At 38.4% G+C, this 19712-nt stretch overlaps 1 protein-coding gene across 8 annotated transcripts in view; it reads right to left on the bottom strand.

The window, feature by feature from the left end:
* Window positions 1-1743: 1743 nt before the first annotated feature.
* The window catches only part of ARHGAP12 (Rho GTPase activating protein 12), a 66199-nt gene continuing 48230 nt past the window's right edge, over window positions 1744-19712 (bottom strand). For 4 of the 8 annotated variants that reach the window (XM_088533960.1, XM_010221128.2, XM_088533962.1 and 1 more), the window contains 11 exons: window positions 18413-18474; window positions 17397-17478; window positions 10813-10917; window positions 10368-10466; window positions 8471-8573; window positions 7490-7609; window positions 6127-6225; window positions 3998-4075; window positions 2942-3076; window positions 2562-2664; window positions 1744-2147 (listed from right to left, as the gene is read on the bottom strand). In XM_088533960.1, the coding sequence (XP_088390086.1) occupies window positions 1973-2147; window positions 2562-2664; window positions 2942-3076; window positions 3998-4075; window positions 6127-6225; window positions 7490-7609; window positions 8471-8573; window positions 10368-10466; window positions 10813-10917; window positions 17397-17478; window positions 18413-18474 (1161 nt within the window). In that variant the 3' untranslated portion in view covers window positions 1744-1972. Of the gene's footprint in view, window positions 2148-2561; window positions 2665-2941; window positions 3077-3997; window positions 4076-6126; window positions 6226-7489; window positions 7610-8470; window positions 8574-10367; window positions 10467-10812; window positions 10918-14925; window positions 15049-17396; window positions 17479-18412; window positions 18475-19712 lie in introns of all 8 variants that reach the window. The other 4 variants (XM_010221126.2, XM_010221129.2, XM_088533964.1 and 1 more) reach the window with 3 other exon arrangements.

Raw genomic sequence — 19712 nt, 5'->3', positions numbered from 1 at the left:
TGCAACAAACCACAAGACTTCACCATTACCACAATAAGACAGTGAGAAAGCCACAAGGTAACTCTTCTTTTATCTATGTGGAATTTCATACAAGTCTTACGTTCATGAAATTCTCATATCGTTCAGCTGATCACACTTTGGTATTTCACCACATATCCCCTTTGCTGTGGAACTTCGTTGTGAAAACAAACAGATCAAAGGTCAAATAAGTTGGAATATCTGAAATAAGTTGGAATGTGTTTTAAAGACTGCAAATTTAAGATCCATAAATTCTTTCTGCCCTCTCTGAATCTTAAGGCAGGGTTAAGGTTGTTAAAAGAAAGAGACTGGGAGATTCCTAAATTCGCCAGGTTATCAAGTAAGCATTTGTCTTCTAATAGGGCATGACGACTCTCTGCTGTGGGCAGCATCCATGCTAAGCAATAAGATAGAGCAATCCTACTGTTTGGGTGGGCTCCAGGTCGTCTGAACCGGGAATGGCAAACTGCAAAATAACTAATGGTTCTCTTTATTCAGGTTAGACATAACAAATATGTCAGATACAGCAGTTAGTCTAGAAAAATACATTTAAAAAAGTCTTCAGCAGACCATGCTCCCTGTAACAAAATCTTTCAAAAACAATTTTACAAATTCTACATTAATGTAAAAAGAAATTCGTAAATTTAGTATCATGGATTCCATCAAACATCTATCTATCAAAACATGAGTTTCACTATTGGTAGATGTTAGAATTCATAATACATTTTTCTAATGTATCCTGTACATATTAAATAACCTAAAAGGCTCCTCTTGTAGTGCATTAACAATTTAGCAAGCACACTCAGTATTCTTCCAGTACCATTTGCATTGCAGTTATTTGCCCGCAAATGTAATTAACATCTAAAAGTGCACACAGTTAGGTCCCCCGGCCCTCCCCATAACCTGTTTCGCTGCTGTAACCCAGACGTCCACGAGAAACATGATGCTATTGTAGCTAGTCTACCCATGATTAGAAATGTGTGACTAGAATGTTCTTAAACTATACAACAACCGAATTATATACAAAATCCAAAAAGACAGCCTGTATTTACATGAAGAAACTTCCACTACCACAGTATTATACCAAGAACTCAGTACAGTGTTACAGTCGGCATTCACTTAGGATTTCAGCTGTAAATCAGTATTACACAGAACTCAGGAAATATCCTGGGGAAGAAAAAGGAACACGTGCATTAAATAAGACTTCTATTATGCCACAACAGAAACATCCGCTGCTGGATATTCCTGAAAGTTCAGTGTTTGGAATAGTGTGCTGCTCTAGAAAACAACTTAGAAATTCCAGAATGGCTGTGAGGGAGAGAAGAGGGGGGAGAGAAAAAGAAAAGAAAGAAAGAAGTAGTTAAAAAACAAAGGAAAAAGAAAAAAGAGAAAAGGGAGAAAATAGAGCAGATATCAGGTGCAGAATTAGATCTGAATAACTAAACCAAAACATTAGCACAACTTTAAGACATTCATTGCATGCAGAAGCCCCATAGAAAGGTGTTGCAGAGATCTGTGTAGGTTCTAATACGTAAGCTTAGGATGCAACTTCATGGAATTATTTTTCATAACCAGTTGACAGGGCTTCTACCTATCAAGTGGAAAAAACTTTAAATAAAATTCCAGATTATCCAGTTTGAGATTAATAGCTTTCCTCTCCCGAGAAATCCAGTGTATGAACCTATATTGCAATTTTCAGATGTTACTTCACAAAGGCAAACGATAAACTTTTCAGTTCACTTTTACATTGACTTTTTCAAGGAAATCCAAAGTGTTCTCTTTAATTTGCATTTAACTGTTCAAACATTTCTCTCATTTCTCCCCTCCCCAAAAGTGCAAAATCAAGTTGCTGCTTGGTCCACAAACTCAGTTCATCATGTACAGCGAGAGGTTTGACTTCTGATGGAGCACGGCTGCCAACCCGTCACTTCCAGTTTCCACTCTTGGAACAGCGTCAGCGTCCAAAGACGGAATTCAATTCCAGCAGAATTAATTCTACAATCTGATTCTGGTATACTGTGTGAACTGCTATGTTACCAGTCTCTTTCTCTGGTTTTAATAAGGTTGGACCAAAAACAATTGCTACACTTTGATAGGTCATTCGGTTCTTCTCTCCATTTTCTACAACTCTGGAAGCCAGGAGAGAGAAAAATGTGTTAGAATAGTGGAATGACATGAAAAAGAAACACAGCAAAGCAAATAAGTATTCGCAGTATTTTTTCAGTGACTACTCTTGCCATTAGGACATACAGCTGCTGTGATTCCCTTCTCTAAGGAAAAGTTTGTTTTGAAAAACTGTTCATGATACTCTCACAATCCCTCTAACACGAAGACTTGGCAGCAAACATCACAGCTATGACACATACTGTCTGAAATTGGTTTTGTTCTCTGCAAGCTTGTATAAATACAGACTGATATATTACTGATATATTACCAAGTCCAAAATACACATAAAAAACATAATGCAAACTATCACCTAGTAGTTTTAGTTAATTATTTAGATCATCAGCAATACAAAGCTTTCCTTTCCAACTGCATCTTACCTTTTCAGGTGTCTGAAGAGCACCTGCATAGTGTCCTGATTAGGTTTTGGCAACTGTTTGATTAAATCTTTAACTGCATGGACACGTTGTCTTGGTTCTTGCTCTGTGAGAGAAAGAAAAGCAGAAGCAGTATGTCATCATTTCTGTTTAAACTTTAGCATAAAACTTAACAAATTGGAAACAAAATCTACCATTTTGCAGCACTAATACTAAATAGTGTACTGCCACCTCCTGGCCATACTAGATATTACTGACAAGCAACTTCAGCGAAAACTTACACACGTAATCAAACATTCACTTTACTATCTAAACTAATTTAGTGAACACTGCATATTGAGCAGGATTTATATAAAAAGCATATGCATATTTTCCAGACTTACTAATTGCATTGACAAAGTCATTGAAGTGATTATAAGTGAAGAGCGGCTCTGGCAACTCCCTGAAAAACATCTTCAGAGCTCCTGTAATGACATGTATATCTTCCCATTTGCTGTCATTCAGGTCTAGTTTTTCATCTGGAAGAGAAAATTAATAATGAATGTTAGATTTTTTTTAAAGCCTTTTAACTACTCTTCTTTCCTGTACTCATTGTTTCATTGCAGTGAAAATGTCCTCCCTTGGGCCTGTTTTCTGCTGGGGCACAGGGATGCGGCAGCGTAAAGGTGGTAGAAAAGCTCTGCATCTGGCTGGGAGGCACATTAGAGATGCTCATAATGCTGAAACACAGGGACAGCCATCCGTGCTCTCTTAGAAGAGCCAAGATAACACAAACGCTGCAATTTAAACCAGTGAGCCTAGGCAGGCTCAGGAAAGGAAGAGATGAGGGAAATGGCAGCAGTATCTCCCCCCCGACAGCGCCTTTCTGGGACACGAGCGACGGGGCGGGCAGAGCTGCCACTGGCACCTCCAGAGGGGACAGGAACGGCTGACAGGACCCAGCTCATCCCCTCACTGACAAGGACTCCATGTCCTGTCACAGACGAGCTCTTGGCCTCTTCCTGGCTGCAAGTTAGCATCTTGTTTGGTGGAAAGGTAAGTTACAGTCCCATGAAGAGGTTTTATACACACAGTAGGTTCAAGAAAAGCCAAGGGCCCCCACACCAAAAAGGAGTAGCAAATGGTGCCATAAGTATTAAGCTACAAGTTCAAAGCCAAGAAAAGCTTAACATGCTTACTGTTCTTTTTCCCCACTCCCATAGGATATGAAGGTAATTTGATTCCCCCGCCTCAAACTGCATTATTACCTTTCTTCAGGATTATGTTCTAGCAGTCTGAGTGCTCCAATTAAGAAATAATTTTACTCTGAAAGATGCCAAGCCTTTCTCATGAAAGACCAAAGTTATGCTTTAGCAAAAAAAATATTCCTGAATTTTCTATGAACTTCAAAAAACTATCTGAACATACATGCAAGAAGAGCACAGCTGAAGAAAACTCACCATGATTGACTGCAAATCTTAGCTTCTGTATCACTGCAAGATTGCCACTAACTCGATACAAGCCATCGACATCTAATCCTAAAACAAAGATAAAATCCATTTCAACACCTTACATACTTAAGAGCAATCAAATCTCCATTAGGCTGCTTATTTATAGGTTTGCTTAGAAAAAATAAAGACAAAAGCAATGCACGTAGAAGATAACAAAGAATCCCTGATTCAATGAAAACTGCAGCTAAACTAGCTTTTTCAGTGGGCAGGGCATGTCAGATGAGGTGGTTTAGTTTGCTGACACAAATTTTGTAGCATGAGGCTCAAAACAATCTCTCAAGTTTCTTGTATGTATATATAACTCCAGTTATTCCCAATGAGATTAGGGTTTTACTTAGGATGCTCTTCACAGGTAGGCAACAGGAAAATGGGGAGTCCAACATGCATGGCTCATGTATCTTGTGGATTTTCTGTGTTTTAATGTACAGTTAGGAAAATCAAATTAATTCATGCAAACAGAGCATCTCCAAATTGACAAGTGACTGGCTTTGCACGGAGAGGGACTGATGTGCATGCACGCTCATCACTACCAACAGCCTACAGAACCAAAGGGAAGGCACTTGCCTTTACAGCACTGTACACTTAACCAGGCATAGAAGAAAAACTGTCTCTGGTTGCTACTGCAGATAATCAAAAGTGATTAAGAGGTAAAAAACTTAACTGAACTGCTTCTCAACACAACATGTGAGTGAGTGCCAGTGGGAGGGTGAGTGTTGCCAGAATACCTTCAGTCCCTGCACCTCCTCAAGGACTTCTCTGATGCAACACAGCACAGTTACCAGCACCATCTGACACATCCCTTTTCCTCACAATCCTCTAGTCATTCCTTTCTAGGAAGGACTGATTTGAAGTGTGCTGGCAGGAGAAAGAAGAGTTGGAGAAATGGGAAGAAAGCTGTTCATTTCTGTCAGCTTCTGCTCAGGGGAAGCCTTCCTTTCCCTTAAAAAAGGAAAACTTCACCACTATCTTCACTACAATCCCATCTTCAAAACAAAACAAAACAAAACAAAGCAAAAAACCCTTCCTCATAAATCGCAGATCACAAAAGAGAAAAGCCGACAGCTGTTACACAGGGCTGCCAGTTTGTGAAACTGGAGTGAGGCAACAAAAGTAGCTATTCTTTCCCTTTCCATACTGAATATTAAGATAGCAACAGTTAGAAAAAAAGGCTACAGGTTCCAAAACCATCCTAAATGAAGCTCTCATGGAAGACACCTTAAAATTAACTTGTGGTATTCCCCGTTAACCCTCATTTTCAAGAGAATGCTCTCAAATCAACAGATGGGTATGCATTTGAACGATGATTATGGATACCCCATAGCCCCCTCTGAGTCACCTTTCCAAAGAGAGATGGCAATAACGTCAACAGCAAGGAACTAGCAAGAAAACCACCCAAGACCAGAGTCCAATCCAGCAGTAACAACACAGTGCTATTTTTTAAAGTTGTGTACGATACTCCGGATTGTCTGATGTAAAGAACATTCATGCATTTTTTGTTAAAACTTTCTCAGTTACATTGGAGAAACTTATTTTCCATAAATGCAAGTAAAAATTGGGTCAATATATGGACAGGGATGATCTCCAAACTTGGATAAGGCATCACCTAGCAATGAGTGTAACTGGACAGACTTGTCTTCGGGCAATCAAAGAATATGCAGGAGCCAGAACACAACTTTTTCCCAAAGTTTCTTTCCACTAAGTTTTAATGTAAGTGGTTTTGTGAGTGTGCTTAAACTTTCCATTTGTGCTTTGACAGTCTCTCTCTCTCCCTCATCTGAAAATATCTGACAAAATGAGATCTCTCCTGCTTTCGGCCTGTGCTGCCAACAGACTGTCTCACCCTCTCCTCATCTTGCAGGACACTGAAGTAGAGCAATTTCTCAGTTTTAAGATTCCCTCCCACTGCCTGAGTGGGATCCAACCTACCTTCCCACACTTGGTAACTCATCACTAACTACAGATAGAGGTTTCAGATTATTTTTTCCAAAGAAATCTACAGAACTTTAGGGATTAAAACATCCAAAGTTTAATATTGTGACATGCATGAGATTTTGACACAAGCAAACAAATCACCCTACCATGTTCTTCAACGTGCTCAATGCACAGCTTCACGAACTTTGGCACCGTGCTGTTTTCTCTTTGACACAAGCTGGTAAGATTGGAACCAAACACTTGATCTGGAATGAAGTAGAGAGACAGATTTATAGTGGAACAGGGTTCAAGCGACAACATTAGTTCAGATTCACAGAGTCTTCTACAAAGGGCAAAGACTACTGCATACAACCATCACAGTAATAAAGTGAAAACAGTTTAAGCGAGTTCTCAACAGCCTCCAGTAAGAAAAGTTATCAGCAGTTACTGAAGTGTGAGTGCTCGAGTAAGGAACCTTCGCTACAGAAATCATTTAACCCGTCTTCAATGGGTCACATAGTCATTACTGCAGTGAGAAAGATAAAGGATTCCCATGTTCTCCTATGTCAAATTCTTATCCCAAATACAAAATATATTTACTGTAATCTTTATTAACAAATTGAACAGAGAGGTAAGAAATTTCAGGAAACTTAGAAACTCCTGGCATTACTTGGAAAAAAAGCTGTAAAATGTAATATTTAATTGTAAATACTGTCTAATTCATCATTAAATATTCATTTATAGAGAAAGGCTAATTTCTAAATGGATTTGTAAACAATGGATCTTTACATCCATTCCGAGCTATGTATAGAAAGCCCTGTTGTAGGGTTGGAATCTAAATATAGACACCTATGCACACGGATTATTTTGAGATTTTGGACAATCCGAGAGATGAGTTTTCTATAAACCAACCTACAAGAGAAGTAAAAATGAAAACAAGGTTGGGCAAAGAACAGGTACTTGTAATGCTGTGAAAGCTGCTTGTTCAGATTTTATGTCAGGACTGAAGTTTTCCCCAGACCTATCTCCATGCTTTCTTTAAAGACACTGGACTGACAGACTAGCTCCCCAGCCCTGCTTTCAGCCTCACCCTTTTTGCTCCAATATGCGATTTCTTAAGAGATGATGCATGAGTGTCTGGTTCCATGCAGACTGATATAAACCCCACAAAAAAACCCCTTTTCTTGTACGCACAAGGGATTATTGGCTAGTCAAAATTTCCTTCTCAGCACAGCACACCAAATGGACTCTCTAGTTCAAAAGCATTTCAGGTCCAGACAGGCACCACGCCTCATTTTTTCAGTTGCCAGTAGTGAGATGAAGAAAAGGCTATCTCCTCCATCAAGTGTAGCTGGGAGCGCTGCTCAGAGGAATGGCAACCACCAATTCTACTTGCAACCAAGTCTTTTGTTCAACCAGCTATGTACATGTTTTACTCTACAGCTAGGCCACTTAAACCCCATTGCATACTTGAATCACGAAATTCACCTTTTCAAACTATTTCCTTTATTTGAAAGTTTGAAAGCTTACCCTTAATGTAGCCTTTTTCACGGACAGCTTGTAACGTAGGGCGCCGTGTAAGAAATTTCTTTAGCTTTGTTTTGGTCTTTTTCTGCTCTGTAGAATCTATATTACTAGGTACTTTCACTGCTAGGGAAGAAAAAACACTTAGTGTGAATACCCACAAAATGAATGTAGCATCTATCTGCCAAAAATACAATAGAAAAAAAAAACAATTTAAAGTTCAAACGCATCAAAAAAATCCTTCAAATCTGCATTACATCTACGTTTTTTTCCCTTAACTTTCTGGAAGTCTTTGCACATACTATCCATTTTTCAAACTGCGAAGAGACAAAATCTTATAAAATAGTGCTGCTTGTAACAATGACTAAATGGTAACTGATACATATAAATTAAGCATGACATTTTAAAAATACAGTCCTGTCTCTTCTTGCAAATAAAGTGTAAGGCCAGGAAACAAAATATAGAAAATAGTCTGCTCAATTAATACATTTCTGTGGCTAGGGAACAAAGAAATAAATTTCTCAATTCTGAAGAAGTAATTTAAATTTATCAGTTTCTCTAAATGAGCTGTTATAACATGAATTAGCAATTCAGAGAAACTGCAGCTTAAGTTAAAAGGCAACAATGAAAATATTTACAGATTATGTAAAAAAAGAAAAAAAAGACTACTGTTCTTAATTATTAAGCAAACATGAGTGAACAGTTATAACACATATATTATATATAAAACAGTGAACCGCTATACAGAGTGAACTGTATCAAAACCTCTCTCCAAACTTGAGCAGTTTCATTTTCAGTGGCCTTTAGAATTCTTTTCTATTAACGATGCTGAAATCAGAAAAAAAAACATGATTTTTTTTTTCCTTTCTGTGCACTAGTACTACTCTGAAGATTTTTTTTTTTTTAACTATTATTAATTTACATCCACTCCTGATCTTAATTTGTTTGGCATAACTGACATCCCTCTCTAGAAATTTTAAAACTCACAACGAAGCTTCTTAGAGTCTTTATTTTCTTTCTCCTTGTCTTGTTTTTCTACTCCAGGGGAATCTGGTATTTCATCTTCTAATGCTTCATCAGATTCTACTACCTATCGATTTAAACAGATAGAGTGGTCAGTTTGGCAGTGTATAGAAAACAGCATGTCCATGTACAAGACAGCATGTCGTGCAGAGTTCCTCAATATACCCAATACACTTTGCATTTAATAACAGTCAGTTGATTCCTTCCTGAACTCTACATGCCAAATTCATCTTCAAAAGCAATACCACTCTCACTGGCAGAGTGAATAACTTCATGAAACACTAGGCCATTTAAAAAATATTGCAGTGTTGCATACTCTTAACCACTGAATAAATAAAAGCTTAAACATATCAACTAAGCTGTACTTTAACTTGAAGGGCAATATTAGCTTTAACCCACCCTCTTTCTCAATTGCTTTCAAAATATGGTGTTGGACTAGATGATCTTAAAGGTCTTTTCCAACGATAATGATTCTATGATTCCATGAAGAAGTCTGGATAACCCTTTTACAAGCCAAAAGGCCAATATATATAAGCAGTCTCCCAGCTAACGTCCCAGCTAAGGATTCCTTTACTACTGGGATCATCTGGACAGTATTCTATTCAGGAAGCCTCAAAGCATTTGGGGATTATTTAATTTACTTCAGAAGAATCACTGTATATTCCTATTATGGAACAAATGTAATTTTGGAAGTTTCTGTTTGTAAAATCACAGCTACAATATTCAAATATCAGTTTTTCTGATATTCCAGATACATAGATATGGCAGGTTGCCGTAATAGCATCCTGAAGGAGCAGAGACTAGAGCCTAAGTAATAACCTTTATTTTCTGAAGATTTCACCACACTGGAACTAACAATTCTGGAAAAGGCATTGGCCACTGTTAACATCAACTGCAAATTTGCTTCAGATCTGAAGGATCTGTGTGCCTGAGGCCCTCAATGCTCTGAATTATCAGGGAGTCTATTAAGATGCCTTTTATCTGTTCCCTTGTAATCGGCTATTACAAAGTCTTTCAGCTACCAGCGGAGCCCAATAATGCTTCACATTTCATCAATAGCACTGAAAACTCTCCCTATTCTACCACTTACCGCCTCAATCTAAAATGAATTACCTCATTCCTGGCCAAATTATGTCTCGGACTTTTCATTTTCCCATGTACTAAAGCAGGGCAGAAACAGTCTCATTTACATGGATCAGACAGGAGAAAGACACTTGCTGTTCATTAACCCTCATGACATTTTCATATGAGGAGAGAGTATCCAGAGCAAAGTATTAGGGCTGCAAACTGTGAGCACTCAAAAAAAAACCCTAAAGTTCATATTAGTCAGCTGTGTTTGGGTTCTCATGTGTGGAAACAACCACCAGGGCTACAGAAAATGAAGGCCGCTGACTGACAACACAGAAACATCAATGTTAATTATTACCCACAGCCTGGAGACTAAACAGTCAGCATAAATGCAGCTTATGGGCAGTCACCAAGCCTGTAACCACAAAAATTACAGATACCAGTGAAACAAGGGCAGTATTTTCTCCGTTTTGTGAATTCTAAGATGTTAAACCTTGTTTGTCAGTTATCAAGAGCAAATGTCCGATCACTTTTCTGTTTATAAGAAGCCCCCAAGGAAGCTCCCTTCTGAGCTGGAGACATAGCCCAAATATCCCAATTTTCAGTCCTGTGGACCATCCTTCTCCCTTCATTAATCCTATTTTGCTAGTTGTCAGCAGGAACTGACCTCCTGCCTCACCAAAGAAAATCAAGAAATGAAGATGCAGATGAAGCACTCATGTAAACAGTACACAAATTATTCTGATAAATAATATCATCTTGAAAACAGAACCTCCATGGTTCAAACACATACCTGATTGTTGATGGTATAGTTAAGAACTTTATACCATTCATTAATAAAGCTGTCATTATCAGACTGAATCAAGAGCTCAGTTCCTTGGCGGGTTTTTAGCTTTAAAGAAACAAAAAGAGACATCATGAGACTTGGTAAACATGCTGCAGTTTGAGAGTGAAATTATCTAAAACAGCGGACCCTTCTACCTGGCATAACTTTTAGAAAATAAATATCAGTTCAAGAACACTTACCAATAAAAACAGTAACAGCCTATTTACAACTCAAAAGTAAAATCCATATAGGTATACTAGGAATACAACCCTTGTAATGTAAACTTACACGTATATTTGGGAGACAAGAGAATCATATGTTTTAGAACTCAGCTAACTGAAGGTTTTAGGTTTAAATTTAGATAAAGTACAATTAAGTACAAATAATTCTGCATTTAAATAAAATAACTCACCTCAATAACATTCTTTTTGCTGGATTTGTCTTTTGAAGCCCAGTCAATCAATGCCCCTTTGAGATCCACCGTAAATTCTGGCTTAGACTGATTGACACCAAACTTCTGAAATAAAAGGAGCAATGCAGATGAAAGAACCCTAACGTGTACAAATCTTGAAATCCTTTAAATATCATTTTATTTCCAGTCTAGCCAGTTTAACACAAAAACTGTACTTTGCCACAAACCAATGGAGGTAATGGCAGGAACAAAACAAAGTAAAAAAAGAAAAACCAACCAAATCCTTTAACTATACCTAAATCTATTCAGCTTAAAGTTTTAAAAATTGAATAACTTCAAATGCCAACCAAATACCAGCATTTTTCCTATAATTAACTTTAGCCAAGACAGTCCAACACATAAAAAAGCTAAAAAATAATTTAACAAAAATTATAAGAATTATACTGTCCACTAATCAACCATGCATTGTACATAAAAGCAAAATGTCCAACCAAAATTAGGAGCTCTGCTAGATAAGAATCACTACACCCTAATGCACAAGACATTCCTCTTGCACTGAAGTAAAGCTTTTACATTTTCAGAAGATTTAGTAAATGCAGCAATGCTTTTTACTGAAGGAAAATAAGAAATTTAATGTGCTTCCCAGACGGCAGCATGCCCTAGAAACTAAACAACAATTAATTTCACTGTCTAGCTATTACACAAACATCAAATAACCACGCAATAAACAACAGCATTTAGCTCACTAGCAACCCTTCAAAAGTTTGAGGAGAACATCAGTGAGCTCTTTCTCCTCTTAATTTTACATTTATCTCAGTAAGTGTTTTAAATACTTAATTTCATCCTACACATGTAGCCTTAAGGCGTCCTTTATCAAGGAAAACAACTTAGTAATCCAAACAAAAAATAGCTCTGCATAAAATACATAAATGACTAAATAGGTGAAGCTGTAAGTCAATGGGCTCTGGTACAGAAATTGCATGTTTTACCAATCCTAGGAGGAATGTTCATTAAAAAGCTTATCCTCAGTATCTCACAAAATGTAATTCCTACGTGACTCAAGTTTAGGACAAACTCCTGGCTGCAAGCAGGTTTCCATTCAGTTCAGGAGGATCTTCCCTAAAGTGATAAAAATGCTTTAGACAACAGAAATAATCTGCTTCTGATTAAACTCCCGGCAAAGATATTAATTAATGCTAATTATGTTTTAGACAAGCCATTTATCCCAGAAAAATCTCTTCCCTTGGTTCCTAATAGCAATTAGTAGCACCCTAATTTCCTTATTCTACCTTTAAAAAAAACCCTAGTGGAATATTTCAAGTTAGCCCCATAAGACGCCAGCTTTCTGACACAATTCTCATGCTCCTCACCCAGGCTCATTTCTGAATAACCACACCACAGCTTTTGAGAGAGGCCCAGCCCTGGCCCCAAGGGCACGGTACATGAGCTGGGACGAGTCTTCTGCATCCGTACGTCCCTGCAGTTGTGGGCAACACACACCAGTTAGCTATTCGGGGTGGATTCACACTGCTACCTCATGCATGGCCCACGTACACCAGCCACAAAACACTGCTGGACTGCCTGGAACAGCCTTGAGACGTGTGGCAAAAGACCAAAACCCATGTACAGACTGGAGAGGAGGGGAGCAGCACCAGAGTCCTCTGCAGGGTCACGGGGCTGTTGAAGAGCCTCCTAAGGGACACCGGGCAGCACGGGACATGAAGGAAGTTGGACTGGAACAACTGGAAACGTCACAGTCGCTATCTCGGCCAGAGGGAATATTTCCCCCGTGACTTCCAGGTTGTTAGCTTGTTGAATGCCAAGCAGGATGGTGAGATCCAAACAATTTCCTTGATCCAATGAGCTACCCTTTCTAGTTCTCTTCTGCCCTGTACATTTGGAAGGCCACTCAGGAACCTCATGTGGAAGAGCTAAACAAATCCTTCCCTTTTTTCTTGCAAGTTGTTTCCCTTCCTCCAGAATTTTGACCTGCTCCTCCCCAACCAAACTAACATCCAGATGTATACATCAAGAAGCCAGCAGCCATTCCACTCCTTGAAACCTCCCAGGAGCAAATACAGCTGCTCAGAGGCTCTGCACACAGGGGTTAGCTAAACACAACTGGGTGGCTCCTCCAGCAAGCAGGTTTTGCTGGGACTAGTTGGAAGAAAATCTTTTTCTTTAGCATCTGCTACCACCCGATCACAAATTCTGCTCTCCCAAAAGACAGCCTTGAGCTGCCAAAATCAGCGCTAGCCAGGATGAATTCAGTTCTCCCTCATTCTTTTCAGCTGCCTTAGCAGTTTGGAAGCAAAAACACTTTGAGACAGGAAGAGGGGAGAGGTCCATTTGAGACACTGCCCGCCGACCTACATATGAACCCACCTTTCACTCACTTGAGGTTTTTTTGTTTTTGGGGGGAACCACAATCATGAGATTCGCTTACACTATTTCCATGACCTTATTTCCACCTTTTCTGAGCAACTGGCATTCAATCTAATACTTATTTTAAATCCAGACTGTTGTTCCACTTTTCTTCCACTGAGGTAACTGAAACACACATGCAAAAATATGATCTCCTGTAGTCACTTTGGGTAATTCAGACTAACAATTTTAAGTAATTTCCATATATTTCTAGGATGTCTGATGCATTTATCAGTATATGGAGAGACTAATATTTTCAGGGATGCTCCCATATGCTCAGCTGTGCAATAGTGATGAATCACAGTAAGGTACATATAGCAACTTTGCAAATAAGCAGAGTGGTATAACAGAGTAAAATAAATTTGCACGATTCAAACTTGAAAAGCATTTATCTTCATGTTTAATTTCAAAGTTTATTCACATTGTTGATTTATAACCTCTGCCATACTTGATACTAAAGAGATGCAGCTATTAGAGAAGCTTGGCAGGTTGACCTTTCTAAGCAATTACTGCTTGTTGGGTTTTATGAAGCTGCACTGGATGTTACAACTCTCACATTTTAACAGCGTTTTAAAGAATACAATTATACAATATAATTAAAAATTATCTGGCCTTAGCTTCCACACACGCTGCAATGGATTTCAAGACAAAAGGAAAGGCAGCTGCATCATTTTTTTTAGCACAAGATTAATTAAATAATCCTACAGTTATTGGTGCCCCAAAACAGTGATGACCACCGAAAAATAAGCCAGTGATCACTTCTGAAAGTCTCAGTATCCCAACTAAACTCCTAATGTATTTCTCTCTGCCTACTTTTCAGGGGCGATACAGCCAAGATGCTAAAATGGTTGTATAACCTCTAAAACTGCAGTCCTCAGGAAGCCAAACTGAGTCATTTTTAATGTTTTCTGTATCATTTTTATCATGTAAACCTTAGTTTGATTCTGATTATATCAAAGCACTGAAAAAGAGCAATTAAAAACTGCTCAGGCAGTCCCAACCTGTTTCATTTTTCCAGCACTAACATTATTATCTAAATGCTTCCTTAGTCACTGTCAGCAACAAACTGCCCTACCAGTTTCTGGGAAGCAGCAATTCCACACTTGGTATCTACATCATATAACTACCTATGGGCACTTACTTTACTTCAAGTAAAGCATCCTGCAATTTACATCAACTTTTTAAGTTTAATATACAAACCAAACATCCTTGAACTCTTTTTGTTTCACCTTCTTAGGAATAAGACTTTTATTTTCAGGTATTTTAATTAAAGGTATAATGAACCAATATCATGTACATCATTATATCAAAGGCATCATAGGCATCTTACAAACATACTACATTAGTTGTGTTAGAAAGAATTAGACAAAATATCTGTTAAACACTGACGTATCATGCACTTTATTAGTCGAGGCACTAATGATTCAAACAGGAGGCAAATTTGGGATTACGGTTCTGGCACTGATGAACCAGATAATTTTTGCAGTTTGTTCCATTAGAATAATTACAGGATCATTACAATCACTTGTGTTAATTTGTTCGTTAGGCAGCCTTCAGGAATGGCAAACAGGATACGAGGTGTTACGTGAAATGACAGAACAAATGTCACGGAAGTTCACGAAGCTCCTGAATTTCAAGCTTAGGGGCAAACAGCCTTACAGTGACGAGGCATGCACCAAGAACACATACAGCGAGAGCTGACACTCGGGCAGAGCACACATAGGTGACAGCAGGCCGCCGACTGACAGCAACTTTCCAAGAAGAGAGCAGCGAGAGCAAGAGCTCGGGAATTGAGCCCCATGGGCAAAGTGACTTGACGGAAGGAAGAAGAGGGATGAAGTCACAAAATGCACAGAAAATGCATAGAATGCACATAAAAAAAAAAAAGATGTGGTTACATCAATCACCAGGCAAGTACTAAACACTTATCCTCCTAAGGAGGAGGTAGAAATGTAATTCTTACCATATCGAAGGCTGCTAGACTTGATTTCATTATATTAAAATACTTACGCAGATCTCCGTATAAAATACCCCACCAAATATCTTCCAAGCACAAGGCAAAAATCGTGCGCACTGAATATTTACATATCTACCAAGCCAACTGTGAGCAGTCAAACAGACACACAACACAGAGCCCTTGAAAAGAGTTCTCCTTTAACATTTTCAAAACAATTTTTATCTATGTTGCTAATGTTTTGTTGACAGCATTTGGCTATCTGACAGTGCAGAGATCTGACAGTCTCACACCGAAATACTCTTACTATGCGGTGACCATGATACTTTTGATGCACTTAAATTATATGCTTAATTGATACATTCTTTTTCCCCACTGAACAGTTTAGAAGATACAACAAAATTTACATTTGTAGCCTTAAGTATCTGCTGGGTTGCATGAGCTTCCATTATAGATATATCAATCCAGCATATATATATCTGTAATAATTTCATTTGTAACAGACTCTTAGCTTACTGTGTTCTTTAAATCAAAAAGCATGTTGATTTATATCATTATGGCTATATTTGGAATAAGAATATTGGTAGCAATAATCAAATCTCTGGAATTTGACTGATTTCCAGATGAAATAAATTATTATTCCAGAAAAAGATACATATTTATATGCATAAAATCAAAATACTTATTGGGTCTTTAGCTCTAAAAGCAAATTGCAAAGCTATCAGTTTACATTATTAATATTAGTGTGTTCCAAAAAGTAGCAGCAAGCTTTTGCATACAAATATCAAGCCTGAGATTTTCTGCTTTACCAAGGAGGTTGATGAAACTGAACTTGACAAAACTATAGATAATGGTCGATGGACACGAATAGAGGCAGAGGAATTCATTTAAATCACTTGCCTAATCCCAGTATTCGAGTGGTGTAATTCACATTATCTCATACTGTTTTTACTTCTTCCTTCCTTTCTCCTCTCCCACCTGCTTGACCATCTTGCCCAATCTTACTCTTTCTGTTCTCTCCTATCCTGCTGTTGTTATTCATCTGTCCTTACCATTTTCTGCAACCACCCCATTAAAAGAAACAGAAGGGCAGAAAAAAAGACAATTACAACTCTGAAATGAACATAATACTTCAAAAAAAGAATGGTCAATATTGATTCACTATTCCCATAGACAAACAAACAAAAAATGAAAAAGAGGAGGAAAAAAGTGGGCCAAGTTCAGTAAAGCATGGCAGAAGTGCATGTATCACTCACTGACACACCATTCATTCACAGGTGGGATTAGCATGGCAATTTGCTGGCATAATCAATAGTGTCTCTGACCTGCCATTAATTCTTACAGGACAACCACATGCAGTTTAAAATCAGAATTCCCCAAGACAGTAAGTAACCTGGAGATAAAGAATCACTTCTATACCCCTTAATGTAAGAATGCAAATGGATAAGTAGAGTCAATTTAATTATAAATACTATTAAACCAGAAATAATTATCAGCTTGAGGGTAGTACCAAACAACTCGTTCTTATTTTGGGAGTATCAAAACAGGTATAAATATTTGTAATGCATATTATAGATAAAACAAAATGCAGAATTCATGAGAGCAAATGATATGCAAGGCAACAGCATCCCAGGCAGACGGCCTGTGCGGAGCTTCAAAGCCTCCCTGTCTACACATCCTCTGCTAGAGCCCTTTTCACTCGCACTATTTCTCTCATATACCAATGTATTACGATAAGCAGCAGGCTGTTTTCTTTATTATAAATATAAATCATCCAAAATTATCTTTGCTTTGTGAAAGATATCCAAGAACAGTATGACAAAAAGAACCCTTTAGACAATATATTTGTAAGGAACCCAAAAATACTTTCTCTGGAGTAAGAATTTCAGCCTGCATGCTCTTCATTCAATTAAAATAAAAAGGTATTCAGATGTCCTGCAGCTTATCAGTTTTTTTTTTTATCAAGTGCAAAAACATTTCTGAAATACAGGCTAGCATATCTGATTTTCTTCTCACTCTGCATTACAATTGCTACATTAAGCTATCTTCCTGCCAGCTTCCTTCCACAGACAAGCTCCCCCCAGCCCTCAATTATGCATGTGCCTTAGTGTTTAAGCCCTACAAATAATTCATAGACATTATTGTGCTTAATGCGATTAATGCTAAAAGGGGCTGGGGGAGGGGAGGGGGCTGTTCTTGAGCTTACCCAGCCAGTTCCACTTCCTTGGGTTTTAGTGAACAGCAGTGATGAACCTTGTAATACGGCCCATGAAGATGTCCAATTCTTTCTGAAAACATTTGCAAACAGGTATGAGACAGACTGACTTAGAGATATTTACTGCCCATATTGATGGCCAGCTGACCTGTGTGTTAATATATTTAATTATATGTTTAATCATTAGTGCCATCAGGAAGTGCTAATTGTTTTTATATTTGTAGAAAGGACCTTACACTAACAGTCCCTGCCTGATCAAAGCCTAAATCAAAGAAAGCTAACTGAGAGCAAAGCAGTTCAGCAGGAGAAACACCAGCCAAATGGGTGATACCGAAAACACTGCACAATTCGGAAACACATCGGTCACTGTTCACCCTTAACAGGGCTGCACCTGACCCACTTTGATATAATAGACTAATTTACATTGGCGATAAAGCGCTTGTGCCTCTGTAAAACATAGAGGTGTCCCAGCTGTCTGACCAATTGTTTTTATGCCTGAGTACCTGTCCTGCTGAGGTTAAAAACATATAAAAAGCTTGCCGAGGCCCAGCAGCCTATTCCCACCACCCAAAGCCAAGTCATTACTAAAGAGCTCCAAGCTCCAGTGGCAGCTTGTGTGAGCCACTGCCCACCCCGTCCTCTGGGCCTTTGGCTCTGGGGAGCCACGACAGGGTGGGCGCTGCTGCCCTGCAGTGCTGGGCTGGCTCAGAGGGACTCAGCAAGGCCGGCCCGTGGACCACCTAGTTACCAGCTGGGCTACCGATTGAGCCTGCGGGAGAAGGAGGCCGGCTAGCAGGGAGCTAACAAGACACAACCTAAAAGGTTTAAAAAATAAAGATACAATTAAAAGGCAGGAGGGGGAAGCACAGCCAAATCAGATAAAGGAACAAGCCATACTTGTTCAACATTATCTGTTATGATATGTGCTGTAAAGCCTATTCTGAAGTCAAAAGCCTTACGCACACCGTTACGCAAATGCACTTCTAGAGGTCGCAGGGGAGACTTACCGAACTTTCTTCCCATTATCCGTAATTTTTGTCACATTTAATAACCCATATTTCTCTTGACCCTGTAAGACAGAATTAGATATAAATTTAGAAGAAAATCTGTTTCAGCTGTCATCAAGGCACTGAATTGAATCCCCCCAAAATAATCAGTTCCTGGCAATGAGCCATGCTTGTCTACATTACAACTTCAAGAAACTGTAGTAAGTGCATTTAAATATGCAGAGACTGCTGAAACAAGGCCCCTCTGGGCCAGTATTCACTGCTATTCACAGGGTAAAAAGCCTCCCTCCTGCAAGGCCTGGGTTTTTCGGGCAAGCCCAACAAATTCTTTGTGGCACAAAACAGTGGAAATTTTAAACATAAAAGGTGTGATGATTTATGTGCTAGTACACTTGTACTTGAAAAATAAGATTACCGACAAGCAATCAGCCTTAAATCTGAATTCTTCTGTCAAAGTTATTCTAGCATAATTGCATATTTTAAATAAAACATGCTTGAACTGCATAAAAATATTAATACATTCATTTGAAAAACAGCTGAGTGAAGCTTTTCTTTGATGTCCTTTTCTTCCTACCCCCAAGCAAAAGGTTAGAATTCTAAACTACTTAGTTCTGTCTTGTGGCTGAAAATCATCTAAAGGGGTCTGCCTCTGTACTGATTTGGAAATCAACCTGTGAATGGTGGAAAAAGAAGAGCAGCACTGTGCAAGAGGTCAAGAGGTACAGGGGTATTTGGTTTATAAGAGCACATAAAGACTGCTTAGAACGAATATGTTAAAAAAAAAAAAAAAAAAAAAAAAAAGGAAATACATTTGTGACTCAAAATAAGCTAATAAATTCTATAATTTTCTCGTATCAAGTCTTCTTTGTCCAACCAGTGAAGAGTGTTAAGGAAGCATTCAATTTTTCCTAATCAATTTCTTTTCAGTAACTGCAGAAATGTTCTTAGCAGTTCCTAATTTAAGAACTAAGCTATTGGTTGAAACAATCAACTGTAGAAAGAGTCCAGATTCGCTTTATCCTAACAAAACATGCTCAGTTTTAGATCCAATGAAAGAATAATTATAATAAAAGGGAAAAAAAAACCCCACATTCTCTCTACCATTCTATTCTAAATCTCAAAGTTAAATGGTCTATAACTGCAGAAGAGGATACTGATTTTTACTTTTTTTCTCTGACAACTTTTACCAAAGACACAGATCTTTCATGAACCTTATAGATTTTCTCTACATGCACAAGACAACACGATTTCCAGGACACTCATGTTCAGCCTGTGCTTCAGGTACTGCTCTGGTACAGCA

The sequence above is a fragment of the Tinamus guttatus genome, unplaced genomic scaffold (genome assembly GCF_059628265.1).
Source record: "Tinamus guttatus ecotype Peru unplaced genomic scaffold, ASM5962826v1 Tinamus_guttatus_pri_ptg000530l, whole genome shotgun sequence".
In the NCBI taxonomy this organism is placed as follows: Eukaryota; Metazoa; Chordata; class Aves; order Tinamiformes; family Tinamidae; genus Tinamus; species Tinamus guttatus.
Note: the sequence above shows the minus strand (reverse complement) of the source record. Positions and strands in the feature narration are given on the sequence as shown.